This window comes from Cheilinus undulatus, linkage group 14 (genome assembly GCF_018320785.1).
Source record: "Cheilinus undulatus linkage group 14, ASM1832078v1, whole genome shotgun sequence".
NCBI classification, from domain to species: domain Eukaryota; kingdom Metazoa; phylum Chordata; class Actinopteri; order Labriformes; family Labridae; genus Cheilinus; species Cheilinus undulatus.
Window position 1 is genome coordinate 40523792 of NC_054878.1, and position 19104 is coordinate 40542895.

Below are 19104 nucleotides of genomic sequence, written 5' to 3' on the forward strand. Positions count from 1 at the left end.
CCACTGGGTTGAGGTTTTACAGGCTTTTAAAGACAATAAATCCAGGTGAGACAAAATGGCGAAAATGCTCAGGGGTCAGAAGGTTAAGGTGCATCAAGGTAAACAGGTAAAACCTGCGCTTTTTGCTTTCCTAGTGTCATGTATGTAAAAACAGCTACATGCAGTGAGTGTGCTCACTTTGCAAAACGTCTCTATTGGCCCGTCTAGGTATGCTGCATTGGATGTTTTTTTTCATCTCATAATGGCTAAAACAACAGCTTAATGTATTTTAAACTCATGACTCAATGGTTTTAAGTCCAAGAAGCAGCAAACATGCTATTTCTCTTCACCACGAAAATCTGTTGTTATTTTGTTCTGAGAGCTTTTATTGTGAACGCCCACATCAATTGCTGTAGTTTTGTCAGTAGCAGTTGGACACCTCAGCAGGAGAGAAATGAAACTTAGAACTGCAGATGCAGTTAGGCTGCACAGAAGTGAACACAGAGACTTTGAGTATGCCCTCACAGGTTTGTTTTAGGGGAGAAAAAGGAGGGTTGTAACACCTGAACCTGTGTTTAAATGCATTATCTCCTTTTTATTTTTTTTTACCATAACTGTAAATGACAAAAAAAGGATACACCCTGATGAAAATGTCACTCTCCAGTGCATCTGTCTTATGAAAGAGATTTGTAAAGCTTTTTTTTCCATAGAGAACATTATTTAAAAAATCTATGGGAATATAAAGTAGGAAAAATGTTGTCTTTCCTCTACAAGGTGAAAGCCATTTTTTTTACCACCTAAATCTGTCCATCAGTCCATTCCTCATCCCTCTCAGCTTCTCCTCTATGCTCTCACACCCACTTCCTCATAAGACAAAGCTCTCCTGCCACGGGCCTGAAAATGACTACTGGCTAACGTTAAGGAAGTGAAATGGTCGTCATTAGACATGGTCATTATCATCAAAGTCTCATCAGCTGATGGAGAGACCTGAGCTTACAGATGAATAAGGTATGAGAGTGTATTCAGGCCTGTGAGGGTGTAATAAGGGGAGATTGCTGCCAGTCTGAGTTCATTAGGAGCCATTAGATCCTTTGAGGTTGTTTCACCTCGTGTCTGAAGAGAAGCAGCATCTTTTCATCTTTATTTTTCACTCTTTGATCCTTTTTAAAGCCAGGAACAAAATATGGTCCCATTTATGCTCTTATTTTTAGGTTGGGGTCATCCTGAAGCTTGGTTTCTTGCCTCCCTAGGTTGATTTGGACCCTTTGTTTCAAAATAATTAGCTCATTTTTTGTGCCATTTACAGGGCCTAAAAAGAGTATTCACCCCTCAAGTCTCTCTCTCAAGTAACTGTAGTATAAAGACACCTGTGTCTGGAAGGTCCAGTCATTGGTTAATCAGTATTCCTGGCTACCATTTCACCATGAAGACAAAAGAACATTTTGAGCAACTCAGAGAAAATGTTAGTGAAAAGTATAAACCAGGGGATGGAAGGAATTTGGCACATAAGTAAATCTGCCTAGATCAGGCCGTCCTCACAAACTTAGTGACTGTGCAAGAAGAAGACTAGTGAGGAAGACCACTTAGACACCTATGACTACTCTGAAGGAGTTCCAAGCTTCAGCAGATGAAATGGGAGAGACTCTGCAGACAACAACTGTTGCCTGGGTTCTTCACCAGTCAAAGCTCCATGGGTGAGTGGCAAAGAGAAAGACACTGTTGAAGAAAACTCATTAAATCTCCTCTAGAGTTTAACAAAAAGGAATGTGGGAGACTCCATGGTCTAGTGCATTGGCCAGAGATTTCGAGGGGGGGGGGCTGTCTGCTTTGAGGTTGCCAAAATCATGAAAAATTGCTTATGAATAGTTCTTGCAAAGGTCTCTAGATAACAAGACCTTTGTGTTGGGTTATTTTATATACATTTGAACAATGAAAACTTTTAAATTTGATGTTAATTTTTGACATCCTTCTATTACCTTTCTTTTGTGTGGGTCCTAGGGGTCCTCAGCTCCTCTACAGTACACGTAAGCTGGGTGCTCATAGGAAAAAAGGCTGGGAACCACTGGTCTAGTGGAAGAAAGTTCCTTGGTCTGACAAGACCAAAGTGGTGCTTGTTGGCCATCAGACAAAACACTATGTTTGGTGGTCACCAAACACTGCACAACAGCACAAACATACCATCCCCACTGGGAAGTGTGGTAGTGGCAGCATCATGCTGTGGGGATGCTTCTCAGCAGCCAGCCTTGGAAGGCTTGTAAAGGTAGGATAATCTTGTTCAGTGTCCAAGAGAACTATGGCTCGGGAAAATATTCCTTTTTCAGCAAGACAATGACCCGAAGCAGACAACCAAAGCTACACAGAAATGGTTTAAAGACAACAAGGTGAATATTCTGGAGTGGCCGAGTCAAAGCCCAGACCCTTGAAAGAGGCTGACCACCTGATCCATGTGCAACTGACAGAGCTTGAGTAGATTTGCAAAGAAGAACAGAGTAAGACTGCAGTGTCTGGATGTGCAAGCCTTGTTGAGAGCTATCCACACAGACTCAGTGCTGTGATTACAGCCAAAGGATCATGTACTAAATACTGACTTGAAGGGGGGAGAATTTTTGATGCAGTCACTTATTTTGCATTCCATATTTTCATTAGATGGACATTACTTTGTAGAAATCTTTTCATTTTGTTTATTTAAGAGTTTTTTTTTGTAGATTTTTTTGTCAGAAAAAGCAAAATTATATTGACCACGATTGATTTTTAAAATCAGTAAAAGGGCTAAACATCTGAGGGGTTAAATACTTTTTATGGGCTCTGTATGTTGCAATTCCACTGGCAATAGCATGACATTTTCTAGTCGTATTTTCAACTGTTTGGTTGGCATGGTTGTCACAGTACCAGATTTATAATCATTGATGATTCTAGGAAAAATCATACGATATAGAAAATTGTGCAATAAAGTTTGAGGCACCCAATATTGGGTTTTTCCTGTTCCTAATACCAGAAATTACAGGCTAACTCCATGCTTGCCGTGTACAGCAATGATATGGTACTGAAATGCTGCCAACATATTTATACACACACAAACACAAAATCATTGAGTTCTGTTGTTTGCCTCCTCTGGTGGTGATCAAATTACTTGCATGAAGAAACAACATGGCTGGCTCTTCTTCCTAATTGATTTTTAAGTTTCTGAATGCACTAGTGGATATCACGAGTCAATAATAATTTCATTACACCAGAAATGCTTGTTGTGTGATGCTGCATTTTGTAGTGGTTGTCTGTATACAGCAGTCCCACGGGAAACAAACCTCGCCACAGTCTCAACAGAAGATAAGGCTTGTATACTTTGTCTTTACTGCAGTTATTCTGCACTGAAGTACCAAAAGCTCCAGTCTGGAGTAAATCAAACCCTACAATGCTTCCATTCACCCTTAGAGAGACATAAAGCTGCACCATCAATCTCCCTTTCCTCTTGTGTTTGGAAAGGTAACAATAAATCTGAGAGATTGTGTGGAAGTTTTGGCATCTCTGGGGGTAGAATGTGATCATTTAGGAGGGCAAAATCCCTTAAAAAGTCTAAAAATAGCACTTGTGCAATTAGAGTAACAAAAAAGTAAGAGTTTGAGGATAAAACAGGATATATCACTTTGATTGCTGGAGAATCTTGTCTTTTTATGACCTAATGAAGAAGTTATGACTTAACCTTTGTCAGAATACTTCTCTCTGCTGTTGTTAAAATGTTTTGGAGATGCTTTGACTTTGTTGTCACTTTGAGAATTTTTGACCCACATTGCTTTCGATAATAGCCAACATTTCCTGGGATTTGTTTTCAAGTATTGCATAAATCTCTTTTCATTCACTTGTTGTTGTCTTAGTTTTTATTCAGCTGAAGGAAGTACCTCAAAATCCAAAAAGTAAAGCCTGATTTGTACGAATTGTTGTAAATTCTCCCTTAGTGGCATATGCTGTTGAGCACCATGCAATTCAGTCTGTCCAAGAAGCCATGGCAATGAAAACCAGTGTTATGTTAGAGCAGATACATATTTTTATAGGTTCTTTGCAGATGATGCCACACAGCAGTGGAGAACACCTGTAGTGATTTCTACATGAAGAGGCCTTACATAAAAGGACATGTTCTGAGCTGTTTACAACTAGTCAAGCATTCAGAATGTAAAAATATAAGCATTCTTTATTCTTGAGCATTTTTCTGTATGGAAAGTAGTGAAATATTCAGGCAAAAATTAAACAAGTCTAAGAAACTCCTGGAGAAAGGGCAGCAGGCAGGAATTAGAAAAGCCTCTGCCCAAAGCCTGGAAGCGGTGTCACACAATGCTCGTGTAGGATCTGTTTCCACAAAGCAGCTCAGTACAGTTTCAAGTTTAGCACCTTAATCACTGGTCTTACCCATGTTTCCTCAGCTGTTCATCTCACCAACCTCCAGTCTTCGCTTGTTGTGAGAGAAAATCTGTCTTTTTAAAGAGATCCAGGTCGTTTGGCTCAGCTCAGTAGAGCTGGTTGTTTGACTCCCCAAAAGCTCTTCATTTGGTGACAGTTTGGATTTTCAAATATGGATTAAATAACAGCAAAGGCTGGGGGAAAAGACACTCAAACAGGAGCTAGCTACCGTGGCTAACATTAAAGAGTTGTTTCGTAACATTGGCTCGTTTGTGAACGGCACATCATAAGTCGGTTGCTTACCCCACAAGGTTTATTTAGTTCATAGTACATCACCGTTTCTATTTAAAGCATGTTTAATACAACATTAGGATTTGTTTATATGTTAAAGGGGCTCTTCTAGCCTCCTAGCTCAGTACAAGAGCCCTCTAGACTTTTGGTTTCCTGGATCTCATATCCCTTGACATTATTCAGAAATTTCCAACATTCTTTTCCTTCTCCTGTTCATCATACTACCCCTAAATCTCTTTACAAGAAAAGCCCAAGGGCCTTGATGCCTCTGTTATCTCCATAATCTATCAGCATTCTATTATTGACCTTTCTTTTCTTTACTTCTTTGTTTTTATTTTTTCTTTTATTATCCAAGCTGCTTTTCTTCCAACTCCATTTCCCCATGCAGATTGCTGGGTTTTGTTGTTTTAGTTTGGTCTGTATTTTGCCGGTAGTCATGTTCTCTTTGTTTTCTTTTGTTTTTCATTCGTTTTTGTTTGGCAGTTTTAAGCAGGGGATGGGGACCTTAAGCTCACTGCTGGGTTGTCCTTTCCCATCTTCCCTCTTGTTCTGTTTGGCTGGTCGTACAGCCCGTTTTTGGTTCTTGACTTAATTTTCATCATTTGCATTTTTTATTTCATATTTTCCTTTATGAAGTTTAGATTTCTCTTTCAACTAGTGTAGCATCCCTAAATGTTGCTGGCATCTTTGTGTTTCTTTCCATGGTTACCTAATAAAGAGAGGTCATAACATCCTTGGGGGCTTGTCTGTGACTCACTATGAATTATTAAACTAATCAGTTGTTGCACACTTTAACAGCTGGCAAACAAGGCTGAAAACATGTGCCCCATGTCCAGTTGTGTTAGAGAGGTTGTGAAATATTTGGGGGCTCATCTGACCTCAGCAAAGATTAACTAAACTGACCACTGTTGCAAACTGTAACAGCTCGCAAACATGGCAGCATGAAAGGTTGTGACATATTTAGGGCTCGTCCGGGACTCACTATAATCAATTAAACTCACCACTGTTGCACAATTTAACAGCTTGCAAACATGTGCCCAGGCACAGTTGTGTTAGAGGGGTTGTGAAATATTTGGGGATGTGCAAACTCACTATAGATTAATTGAACTGACCACTGTTGCAAACATGGCAGCAAACATGTGCCCTAGGCACAGTTGTGTTAGAGAGGTCACGGGGGCTCGTCCAGGACTCACTATGAGTTATTAAACCAAGCAGCTGTTGTAGAAGTGGTAAACCGGTGTTAATACCATCACTGGTAAAATTTTTGCAACAGAATGTATTTCTGCAACACCGTCAGCACCGGTTAAAATGCCTATTTTGCTGTGATGCACGCGCGGGGCATACCCGCTCCCACAGCTGGCGGAGAGAGTGATTTGTGATGGACAGCTCAGGCTGAGTCTTAATAGCACATTTAGCTCTTGTATTACGTGTAGCCAGGTAACTAACCGAATGTCACCTGCTCTTGCCATTGAAACTAAGCACGGTTAGCAGGCAAAAACACGTGTTCTCTCCTCTCAACGTTTGACGGCTGTACTGCAACAAAGTCTGTGTGTTGTCTCTGTCAACCTGCCTGGGGCTTTACCACAAGCTAAGTGCTGCTTTGGGTGGTCTTAGTATGTCGAGAGCCCAACGCTGCAGGACTTCATCTTATCTATTTTAACTTTTGAGTTTTTTTTCTAAGTCCACAGTGAGTCAAAGATCCAGGCTGCGATGTTAAATGAGATCAGAAAAGCTGCTGTAAACTAGCTGCAAAAACTCTCCAGTACGGCAGCCAAGGCTAAGCTAGCTCAATGCTAAACACACTACTTCCCTCAAGCCCTTTACAATAAAGGTCTGCGGCTGTTATTTTTCTGAAATGCTTTTATTGTGACTACCTTTACCAGGAAACGTGCTCAAGTTATTAGCAGATTAACACCCCTCATCAGGATAGAGATGAAATGTGAAAGTTGGAGTGCAGTTAGACAGAAGTAAACCTAAAGGGACTTAAAAAAAAAAAAAATTCTGTGTTCCTATGCTTAGACATAAAATAGGTATGCCATCAAAGTCTTGTTTTAAAGGGAGATTGGGGTTAACAACACTTGAATTTGGATTGAAAAACATTATCTCCCATTAATTTTGTAATACCGTGATATAATACCGTTACCGTCAAAGGCAAGAAAACTACCGTGATATGATTTTTTTTGGCCATATCGCCCAGGCCTAAGCTGTTGCACACTATAACAGCTCGCAAACATGTGCCCCAGGCACAGTTGTGTCAGAGAGGTTGTGACATATTTGGGGGCTCATCCGGGACTCACTATGATCAATTAAACTGACCACTGTTGAAAATTACAACAGCTCACACACATGGCAGCAGACATGTGCCCCAGGCACAGTTGTGTGTCTGAGAGTACTGTGAGACCTTGTGTCAGTGGAATTGCCACTGGGAAATTGTTACTGGCTGCACAGTTATGACCTAATGAAGGAGAAAAGCTGTTAAAAAAGTGGTCGGTGCCCCTGAATCTCAGGAGGGTTTTAGCAGTGAAATGGTCGCTTACATTACTCAGAGACTTGTGCTTCGGGCCTCTTGCAGTGTGTGATGAAATCAGCTCCATTTTGCAGTCATGGCACAATTCTCTCGATTTTATACTGGTATATTGGTTGGAGACAGCCAACATTTCTTAGTGAAAAATAGATATTCAAATTACTTTTTTATTATGCCGATTTTTTGGTGCATAGTTCTGAGGGTGTAGTATGAATATTTCAACTTTTTCCTATACATTTCAATTATTTATTGCATTATGAAATTTCACTGCAGCATCAAATATAACCCTTTATTCAGGATACAGAAGTGATTTATAAAGTATATCAAACACAAGTATTTGTTTTAAAAATGATATATTATTCCTCACCTATATTGTTTTTGGCCTCATTAAAAAAAAAACTTGGCAGTGAGATATAAAGGCTGGTGCAGCTCTGCCTTTCTTCCCTGGCTGCACATCTATTTTTATGAAAATTTTGTAGCTGTTAATGTATTCAGAGGCATTATCATACTTTTGTTGTTTTTCCACATCAGTTACAGCATGCTTATGAAACCTGTTTTCGGAAGTTTATTTTTGCAAGCGAAAGTCAAGAGTACATTGTAGGAAATCATGATTTAACACTCTCTTTCTCTCTGACAAGAAGCACAGTCGATCAGTGGGGATGGAAAAAGGTAAAAGGCAAAAGCAAACATAAGAAATAGGAAAAAGAGCGGATATATCAAAATATTCTTAAAAAGATATAGTAGCTTTGTAGAGTGACTAAAGCAAAGAAAGTAGAGGTTAAAAAGTTTCAGTCGAAGTGAGGCGGCTGAACAAAAAAAGCCTCATTTCTTCAGCTTTTACATTGTTTGACAGCAGAGTCATATTTCATCCAGCAGCCAGCAGGGACTCAGCTGTATGGTGGCTGGTGAAAGTCTCTGTGAGTTTCTCAGCTGTGACTTTCTCCCAGTTGACAGATGAAATTTGTGGCATTTCGCTGTCACCGTATCGATCCGCCTGATATCACTGTCATTTATGCAAAATCCTCCTAGGACGTGAACCGATCGACCCGGGGAGATGAGAAAGGATCACGCTTCCTCGCAGCTTCAGTTTTTCTCACATATTCACATTGTTATAACAATGCACGCAAAGCAGCATGGGCCTCCAACTGCAAATCAGAACTGTGCACAGTCGGGCTGTCACACCAGAATTCTAACTATTACACCGCACCAGAAAAATTCAGACAATAGCTGTCCCTCTGCTTATACCTGGACCACAAAAAATAGATGTCCTCTCACGGCAATATTGGTACATTTGTGGTTCTACTCACCAAAAAATGCATGCATACTCCTACACAGGAGTATGCATGCATTTAGCTTTTCTGTTCTCTGTCTGTATGTAAGAAACATGACATGAACGTAACATTTGCATCTTCAAAATCAAAACAGACTACAGAATTTTTATTTTCCCTCAACTTCATTGTGGCATTGGGTTTATTCTGTATTCATAGACGTATATTTTCTGATTCAAACATCTGTTTTCTCTTAAAGTCCCAGTAAAGTAAAATCCAACCTTAGTGTCTTAACACACTAGATATGTTTATGGAATATGGTTGCTGTAAACACACTGAGTTTTAGGTGTGACTGAATTTCAGTTTAAGACTGTTAGAAAGTTGCCCACTGCTTCCCTGGATTGGTTTTAGTTAGCTTTACAGGGACCCATGATATTTGCCTCATCCTCTAACGCTACAGCGATATAAAACCACCGATCAGTTCATCTGAATACATTCTGTTGTTAGCCCATGTCACTGCCTTTATTGAAAGTTATCAGCCAGCTACATGGTGTGTTTTTCATAACTTTGCTTCATTTTGAGCCAAATTTCCCAAATCTATCAGCCAATTTGGTCCATGGCATCATGAGAATTATAATAACAGAGAGATTTGTACCAGAAAACAGTAAATTTAATCCCTGACTTCTGTCTCTTGGCTCTGATCTTATTACTCCTTAGTTGGTGTGGCTTCGACACGCCCACACCATCCTAGAGCCAAGTTACTGCCTCATTTTTCATGATTTCTGAATTTTATAAACTTAGAGATGTGTTTCATGACTGAATTTTGACCTGGTGGTTCATAACACAGTGGCCAATCATACAACAAACCTCCAATAAAGTTTTTTTTTTTCCTCACTTTACAGGGAATTAAGTCTTAAATTGTGTTCTGAGGACTGCAGTTTTAGCTCAGCACTATTTAAATATCAGTGTTGACCATAGGGGTTGCATGACTTGAGAATTTTTAGTCAACTGTCGTGAACTGTCGACTCTGACTGGTCATTGATGAAATCATGAATGAATCTACAGGGAATAATTTGAAACAACCAATTTAACAACATAAAAATAATACTAAGAATTTGTTTTACAGATTTTTGAGATAAATGGAGAATGAAATAGGTAGTAAGACTGAATCTTAAGGCACAGCTTTAGGACCTCCAGAGAAGGAGAGGTTGATCCAGCCATCTGAACACATTGCCAATCAGATAGTTGGCAAACCATGATGCTGTTTGGTATGACATGCCAATGTAATGAAGCGCAGTTATCAGTAAACTGTGGTCTACAGTGTCAAACGCCTTCGGTAATCAATAAAAAAAGCTACACATTAGGCATTGCCAAGTCTTGTGATGAGTGATAAGTTGACTCAAGTAAAAAGGGTCATCACGCATCCATAAAGTCAACTAGTCGACCAGTTGACTAGTCTATGCAGCCCCTAATTAAGAGTAGTATCAACAGGGATGCACGATATTGGATTTTTGCTGATATCCGATATGCCAATATTTTTAGATTGATTTTACGTGATACTGATATTGATACCAATATTTAAACATGTTGTACATAACAAAAAATTCAGTCCTTTGAACCTGATTTAAGGTTTGAGGAGGAAGAAAGAAACAAACTTTTTTTTTTCTTTAAATACTTTAAAGTTTAAAGAATGAGGATGAGTAAAGAAAAAGATCTCAACTGGCATAGGTCTGTTGGTCCAGCCTTAAACTCCACTAATTCATAAGTATATATGGCCAAATTTTACAGTCGGATCAAAAATATCGGATGTAAATATCGGCAGTGCATGCTATGCATGTTTATAGCTGCAGAAACCAATATTTGCCTTTTTTAGCTATCTACCAATATCAATATCAGGCCTATAATATCATACATCTCTATCAATAGCAGTATTGGTGAAAGGAATTATAACACTGGTGTATTGGATATCGGCTAAAATCCAATATGATGCATCCCTAGAAAAAAAGCCAAATTATGGTATAAGGGAGACCTCAACTGAAAAACAGAAAATCTAGTGGAACAAATGCAGAGGGTATTATTGCAGTTGGCTGCAAGGGAAGCTGGGTAGTTCCGTGATTATTCATTGTGGGCTTTCTCATGCCTTGACTGTAGAAGAGCATAATGAGTAGAAGAAGACAATAGGAAAGAACATGCTGGAAAGGGACCAATGTTCTCTGCCTGCTTTAAGGAGTATTGAGCTTTCGTACATGGGGTGTGTGACTGAACCGCTTAACAAACTACCACCCCTAAGATCCAATTCTTACAGCCTTCAGTTTAGTCAGAAAAGATGGAAGATCCTCTGAAATTTTGCTTACTGACCAAATCAACAAACCCTCAAGGTCCCTGAAGGATGAGTATATTTTCATAATATGTTTTTAATTCTTGAATATTTAGATATTCTTCAGGATTTCACTCTTCAGCATTAAAACTAGAGTCTACCTCAAAAGTTCTTCATGAATTAGATAACATTCCGGTATATATTGATAGTGGATACTGATCTGAAATATTGGCCATGACTGTATTGCTGGCTTGCCGAATCCAACATTCCTGATCTATCACAATAACAATTACATTATTGGCAGCCTTTATCTCTACTGTGGGGGTTGTCATTTTCCCAGTTTTTACACATACACACACTCTCTCTGTCTCTCTAATACACACACTCATATTTCTCCGCCATGCGACCATTTGTCAGACAATTGAAGCTGATGAGTTTGGACTCGGATTCATTGGTTCATGAGGCGTTTGCCAGTCTGTGCTGGTGTGTCTCGAGCTTGGTTTCGCGTGTGTGCAGATATTGTACATGTTTGTAATTTGACCATGCGTGTGCGAACCAGAAGATCCCACAGCATTAAGATTATAGCATTTCATCCGCAGTAGCGTGCTGATGCGTCTCAGGATGTGATGGAGATTTCAGCTCCTCTAAGTGTTACGTCTGCTCCCTTCACTCGTTAAGCTGATGAGGGACTGAGCTGACTGAATAATTTAGACGAGAGGCAGGGGGATGTTTTATTTTGGAGCAAACGGAATTTTCTCAGTTTCATATGGCTCTGATCTCGGACACTTCACTCCTTGTTTGTGAACATCGATGAAGAGAGAGGAAACTGAAATAAGAGCTCCAATGAAAGCAGATGTTGTAGAACCTAGTGGGGATTTTTCATATATAAAGAGATTTCCACTTTTCTTGACATTTTTTAGTTCCATTTTACCCCACTGTTCTTCAGACATAAAGTATATAAGCTATCATCTTGCCCCTCTACCTTGATCCACACCTGCATGATCAAACACTGTGGGATGCATTTCTGTCAAATTACAGTTGGAACCAGAAGTTTACATAGCGCATGAAAAATAATTTCTATTTGCTAAATGCCAGAATGAGTGCTTTGATTATGCTCTGAACATTATTTGCATTATTTTGTAGTCATACAAGTCTAACAGATTTCTTAACATGGGAATTAAGAAAAGTGTGGTATGGTTTAGCTCATAGTTAGCCTGCAAGACTGGGTCGAGGGATGAAGGGATGAGGGTAAAGGTCAAAGGATGAAGAGATGAGGATAAGGGTCAAGGTCAAGGGATGAGTATAAGGGTTGACCTCCAGGGTTGAAAGTGAAATTGAAACTGCAGTTCCTCAATTGTCCACTTGAGGCTGGCTACAAAAGTCCTTGAAGTCCCATTTATGCCCATATGAAAATTCTTGTTCTTAGTGCTGAAATAAACTTGTTTTCTGCCTGGTTCAGAAATGATTTTTGGTCTGATTAGCTCATGACTTTATCAGCACACTCTGCACAGGGATACTTCTTGTATATCTCTTCTTTTTTATTATATTATGGCTGAAGTTTGTGGCTAATCCAGGGTTAGCATTAGGATGGATGATCTGACTTTAATGCTGGTGTGTTGTAGCTGTTTGCCAGGACGGTCAAGGCTGGCCTCAGCTCCACTTGTCTCCACTCAGGCTGACTTAGCCAAGTAAACAGCAAACAACAAGGAGCTAAGAGATGCTTTTCGTTATTATGTGTTGGCAAGAATTGCTTAAAGTGTTTAGCTCGATTAAAGTTCATGAAAACTTCAACATGTTTGAAAAACCAAAGGCATAACAATAAAAATGTAATGAGGAATTTAATATGCAGCCTATAGCTGAATGGAGTCCAATCATTTTCACATTTAGTGGTCAGTAAATTTAAAAAGGAATCTTCAACATGGCTGTGTACGTCTTGATTATAGTGTGGCTTCATTTCTCTTATTGAATACAGCTTTGTTTGGGTCAGCACAACAACAATAACTGTGTGTGGAATAAATAAAAAGCAGTCTGAAAAACAGCACCACTTGTCAAAGAAAAGCTTTCATCTCTCAGTGAGCCATGGTAACGCACAAAGAGGAGATGTCATTGTCTCACAGAAAGCTTCTGTCCTCCTTTTCTCTTCTCCTTTTTCTCCCACTGTCGGCGGACTTTGGTCCAAAGTAAACAAAGGTTCTTTAGCACCATCACACAATCCGATGTGCTGAATTATTGACTTGGCTTTTCAAGGGGGGAAACACAAAGCTTTGTTTCTCACGGATAGCTGGGAAGGGGAGCGTGGGGGAGAGGGGTCTCATGGTTTCTCATGTGGAAATGTAAAAGCCATCTCTGTGTTTCTCTGCCTGTGTGCAGGGATCTCTGTGCTGTCAGATTATGGCTCTGTGGATGGCTGCATGTATTTTTGGGAGGGATTTAAAGGTCAATTTCATGCACAACAGTTTGCTAGTGTTATTTTTATCCCAGGCAATCCAAGGCATCAGCTAATTTCTAATTTATAACAGTGGGGAACCACTGATGCTTCTGACCTAATACTAGAAAAATCATAGCATGCACTGAAGGATATCTGCATTTTAAACTACATGTAGCTGCACACAGATAAGAACAGCAGATCACTGAGGTGTCAGCTTTCCTAATTTGCATTGCTGTAGCGTACAAACATACAGATGCACTCATTTGCATATTTTATCTGATATACATCTATTTTGCATGTGATACATGCACTGACTGGAAAAAATGTTTAAATAAATTACTTTAGTGTGACTGATTAGTGGATAAATGCACATCTCATGTGCTTGCAAACATGAACACACTTCTGACAAATTAAGTCAACAATCGCACAGATTTTGTTATTTGAGAAGATTATATCTCCAAAAACTCAAACAGCATTATTTTCAGCTGTTGTTTTCTTTCCTTTCCTTTTCTATCCATGCTCCAATATTTGTATTAAGCATGTCTGATTCTGCTTTTAATCCATAAGGAGTGGAAAGACGACCTAAGGCAAACTGTCTGCAGCACTTATCAGGCACACAACACTCTGTATGACTCCATGAGGCGTCACCCCTGGGGGAAATGGCATGTTTTCAGGAAGTGTCAGGACAAGACAACACATATCCATGTATATCTGTCTGTTCCTGTGGCATCCTATGTGTTGTGTTTATTGTGCTTATTTGTCCTGTTGACAGTGGTGATGAATTTACCCAAAGGGACAACTTCAGAGGAGTATGCATGCAAATTCATATATTTTTAATGCTTCTCAGTAAAGAATGATATTGTAGTTGTGTATGAAAAGCTTAAAAGAAGATGAGTTTAGCTTCCTTTTATCTCCATGTTTCCTTACTTTTCTGTGTCGTTTATATTTAATTGAATTCTCGCACCAAACACGTCAACTTCACCAGTCCTGACATGCAGTCCTCAGCAGTCTCCCTGATTATAAACATGTCTCACAGCTAATGGGATCCTCCTCTCTGTTGCAGGTTATCTATGCTCTGAACACGAAAAACGATGAACACGAGGCTGCCATCGCCACTCTGAAGGAGGCCCATGAAGAGGAGGTGCAGCAGATTCTGTCCGAGACCAGGGAGAAGATACTACAGGTTTGAATTACTTTTGTTATATCTTTGTTTTTCAATCAATAAGATCTACATACAGTCATGGACTAAAGTATTGGAACCCCTGGAATTTTACCAGAAAATACACCATTTCTCCCAGAAATTGTTGCAGTTACAAATGTTTTTTGTATACACGTTTATTTCATTTCATGTGCATTGGAACAGCACAAAAAAGCAGAAGAAAAAAGCCAAAATTGACATAATTTTATGCAAAACTCAAAAACGGGCCAGGCAAAATTATTGGCACCCTTTTAAAACTGTGGCTAAATCATTTTATTTCCAGCAAGTGATGTTCATTTAAACTCACCTGTGGCAGTAACAGGTGCTGGCAATCTAGAAATCACACTTGAAGCCAGTTAGAATGTCTAAAAGTTGACTCAGCCTTTGTGTTGTGTGCCTGTGTGTGTCACACCAAGCATGGAGAAGAGAAAGAAGAGGCCATAATTGTCTGAGGACGTAAGAAGCAAAATTGTGGAAAAATGTTAACAATCTCAAGGTTACAAGACCATCTCCAGAGATCTTGAAAGTCCTTTGTCCACTGTGTGTAATATAATCAAGAAGTTCTAACCCATGGAACTGTGGCTAATCTCCCTGGATGTGGACGGAAGAGAAAAATTGACAGAAGAATGCAACACAGGATAGTTGGAATGGTGGATAAACATCCTCAGTCAACTTCCACACAAATTCAGGCTGTCCTGCAGCCTCAGGGTGCAAAAATGTCAGCTCGAACCATACGTCGTCATCTGAATGAGATGAAGCGCTATGGCAGGAGACCGAGGAGAACCCCACTGCTGACAAAGAGACATCAAAAAGCCAGGCTTGAGTTTGCAAAACTGTACCTGAGTAACCCTCAGTCCTTCTGGGAGAACATTTTGTGGACAGATGAGACTAAGGCAGAGCTTTTTCGAAAAGCACATCATTCTACTGTTTACAGAAAATGGAATGAGGCCTACAAAGAAAAGAACACAGTACCTACAGTCAAACATGGCGGAGGTTCAAAGATGCTTTGGGGTTGTTTTGCTGCCTCTGGTACTGGATGCCTTGACTGTATGCAAGGAATCATGAAATCTGAGACTATCAGCAGGACAATGAACCAAAACATACCTCAAAAAGCACCAAGAAATGGTTGGAGACAAAGCGCTGGAGAGTTCTGAAGTGGCCAGCAATGAGTCCAGATCTAAATCCCATTGAACACCTATGGAGAGATCTCAAAATTGCTGTTGCAAGAAGGCACCCTTCAAATCTGAGAGACCTGGAGCAGTTTGCAAAAGAAGAGGGCTCCAGAACTCCAGTTGAGAGGTGTAAGAAGCTTGTTGATGGTTATAGAAAGTGATTGGTTTCAGTTGTTTTTATCCCAAGGATGTGCAAACAAATATTAAGTTAAGGGTGCCAACAATTTTGTCTGGCTCATTTTTTGAGTTTTGTGTAAAATCATGTCAATTTTGGCTTTTATTCTTCTGTTTTTTTGTGTTGTTCCAATGTACATAATGAAATAACTTACCAAAAACATTTGTAATTGCAACAATTTGTTGGAGAAGTGGTGTAATTTCTGGAAAAATTCCAGGGGTGCCAATACTGTCATCCATGACTGTAACTCCCTCAATAACCATTATTAAGTTCAGATATCTTAAAATCCTGTTGCTATTTATTGTGTTTTTTCATCGCAATATGCATTTGACAAAAACATACATAGTAAGCCATATTTCTTTATTACTCCTTTCTCCTTAAGAGTGGAATTCTCCTGGACTTTATAGAGTATATACTCTATTGCTTTCTTTTTTTTCTGAGAAAAGACCCCCATAGTCCTTGATCTTACTCTCCCTCTGTGCAGTTTTGTCTGACATGTCACCTTTGATATCCCCCATCTTTCCTTGATGAGAAATGTCAGACATGTTTTCCTCCTCTATGTGGGCACACACTTCATATCTAAAAGAAGAAAGACTATCAATGATGTTTGTTGCCCTGAAAGTTCTGATGGAAGGGAGATAATTTGTATATCTGAAGCAAAACTTGAAAGCTGATTTTGTTGGTGTAAATGAGCATTAATTTAAATAAGTAATGTAATCACTGGCTGCTGCCTGGGCGGAATAAGTAAATACATATTGCATTACTTTTAGAACGATCAACAACACGAGTCTCTGGTTAAATGAATAAATGAATGGATCATACTTCTTAGCATTGACTTGGGTTTTAAATACCTGACAGGAATCTTTAGAAAAAGGCTCACTCTCCTCAATCACCAGTCAAATTCTGGTTGACTTTACTGCCATAGATACAGCACTGTGAAAAAGAATTGCCCCCTTCCTCAGTTCTTATGTTTTTGCGCATCTATTATACTAAAGTATTTCAGATCATCAAACAAATTTCAATTGTAAAATTCAGTTTTTAAATGATGATTGCCATCCAAACCTGTCTGGCCCTATGTGAAAAGTTATTGCCCTCCTTGTTACATCATGAATTAATTGTCATTAACCACATTGTTTGGAAAGTTCGATTCAATTTCACTATCCACATTCAGGCCTGATTACAGCCAAACCTGCTGGATCAAGAAATCCCTTGAATAGAATCTGTCTGACAAAGTGAAGTATGCTAGAAGATCTCAAATGGCAACACATCATGCTACCATCTAGAAAAAATATAACCTTGCAAAGAAGATGGATTCAGCCGTTTACATGTTTCTTACCGGCAAATCCATCTTGCAAAGCTCCCGTCTGAACCGTTTGGGCCCGGTTAAAAGGGGGCAGGACGATCAGCATCGAGGGACAGTGCTTCCAGGTGAGGCAGAGTCCTAGCGTATGCGAACAGCGAGAAGAGGCCGGTGCAATTATGGCGGAAGAGATTAGTGTGGATGCTGCTAAAGCGTAAGTTTTATCCGAATTTTTCTTTGTTAAAAGAACAAGGAACAGCAGTGAGTTTTTTTCTTTTGAAAAACGGCAAAAGTCATGCACTGACATGTCTACAGTCACCGTGGTTCGAGTTATGCAGTTCTATGAGTGTACTCCTTGATTTGGGGCTACAGCGTCACATGTTTTGTTGCTCTGATTGGCCTGTAAAGATGTGACAGAATGTTATGCAGCAGGACAATGACCCAAAACACACCAGCATGTTCACCCCTGAGTGGCTTAAAAACTAAATGAAGGTTTTGGAGTGGCCCAGTCATAGCCTGACTTAAATCTGATTAAGATGCTACAGCATGGCCTTAAACAGGCCGTTTAAGCTAAAAAACAAAACCCAGTGTGGCTCATGTCAAACCATTTTACATAGAAGAGTGGGGCAAAATTCCACCACAGTGATATGAAAGACTCATTATTACCAAGTCTTGCGTGCAATTATTGCCACCATGGCTGTAACAACCATCTTTTAGGTTTAGAGGGTAACTACTTTGCACATAGGGCTAGGCAGGTTTGGATGGCTGTTTCTTTAATAAATGAAATTATCATCTAAAAAACACATTTTGCATTACTTGAATTATCTTTGCTTAGGATTAAAATTTGTTTGATGGTCTGAAACATTGAAGTCTGACAAATATGCCAAAAAAAGAGAAGAAATCAGGAAGAGGGCAATTCTTTTTCCTAGGACCTTATGTGCTGAATTCTCGATGCACACGATCACAGATCCACCAGAGAGCCAAGATCACAGTCATAAGAACTCATCAATATTTATAACTAAATATCAATTATTCAAGTCAGCATGTCATCACATCTTATGGTAATTACTGTATTTCCTGAAAGCAAAGTCACCAACTGTGAGCAGCTACTCATACAGTATATAGAGACATTTACATGCTACATACTTCTGCACAAAGTCTGCCTGCAGGGAAGGTTTCCAATCATTCAAAATGAAAGTGCTTTAGCGGTTTAGTCTTCTAATTTTCACTTTTTATTTGAGTTCTTAATTTGCTCTTCCTATTTGAGTTTCATTATAAGCAAAACAAGAATAAATCAAATCCTGCCAGTCAGGCAGAAATCTTTTTTTTTTTTCATAATGTGTTTTTTTTCTTTTTTTGTAGATGTTAGGGGTCAACCAATTATTGGCTGATTACTGTGGCCAGCACTCAGCATTAGCATTTTAATTTACCAATTGCTGATAAAATTGATTTAAATTTTTTTTATTTTGGCTCACCTGATTTCCTGTCCACAACACTGTTTGATTGGCTAGATTTCATGGGTGTAAAAACCAATCAACTGAACAGGCCGGATGGATCTGGCACCGTATAGTTCCCAAAAACCTCTTCTTTTTGTATTCTTCGTACGGTACGGAAATAAAGTGACGTGGTTCAGCATGTGGATCAGAGGTTCTTAGGTGTCAAACAGAAAGCCTTCTACAACAAGGATGTGAGTGTCCTCCTCCATAGGGTCAGACTTTGGGACGATGTCAGTGTCCAGGATGTTATTCACACCATGGATTTTCTCAAACTTCACCGGGCTCTCCAACCATGCTTAGATCATACTCATCATGGCATCCATGTCCAGAGCAGTGATGACATCATAGTGCTTAAAGCCATCTTCACCAACTTCAGTCTGATCATGGGGCTTGAAGAAGTCATCCTGCTGGACCACACAACAGTTGGGCTGGTTTTGATTTGATTTACCTCCAATACACCACCAATGCCGATGATACTTCATGATTTCAGAGCTCGTTAGAAAGTCACTGAGTGTAACCTTTAACCTTTGAAAAAGGAAAAATAATGAGACGCTGGAGAAAACCAAG

General features: G+C 39.5%; 1 protein-coding gene across 2 annotated transcripts in view; it reads left to right on the forward strand.

Annotated features, from left to right (window-relative positions):
- fam184ab (family with sequence similarity 184 member Ab) overlaps nt 1-19104 on the forward strand; it is a 300581-nt gene that overhangs the window by 105261 nt on the left and 176216 nt on the right. For both annotated transcript variants that reach the window (XM_041804790.1, XM_041804791.1), the window contains exon 2: nt 14260-14379. In XM_041804790.1, coding sequence (XP_041660724.1) covers nt 14260-14379 — 120 coding nt within the window. The remainder of the gene's footprint in view (nt 1-14259; nt 14380-19104) is intronic.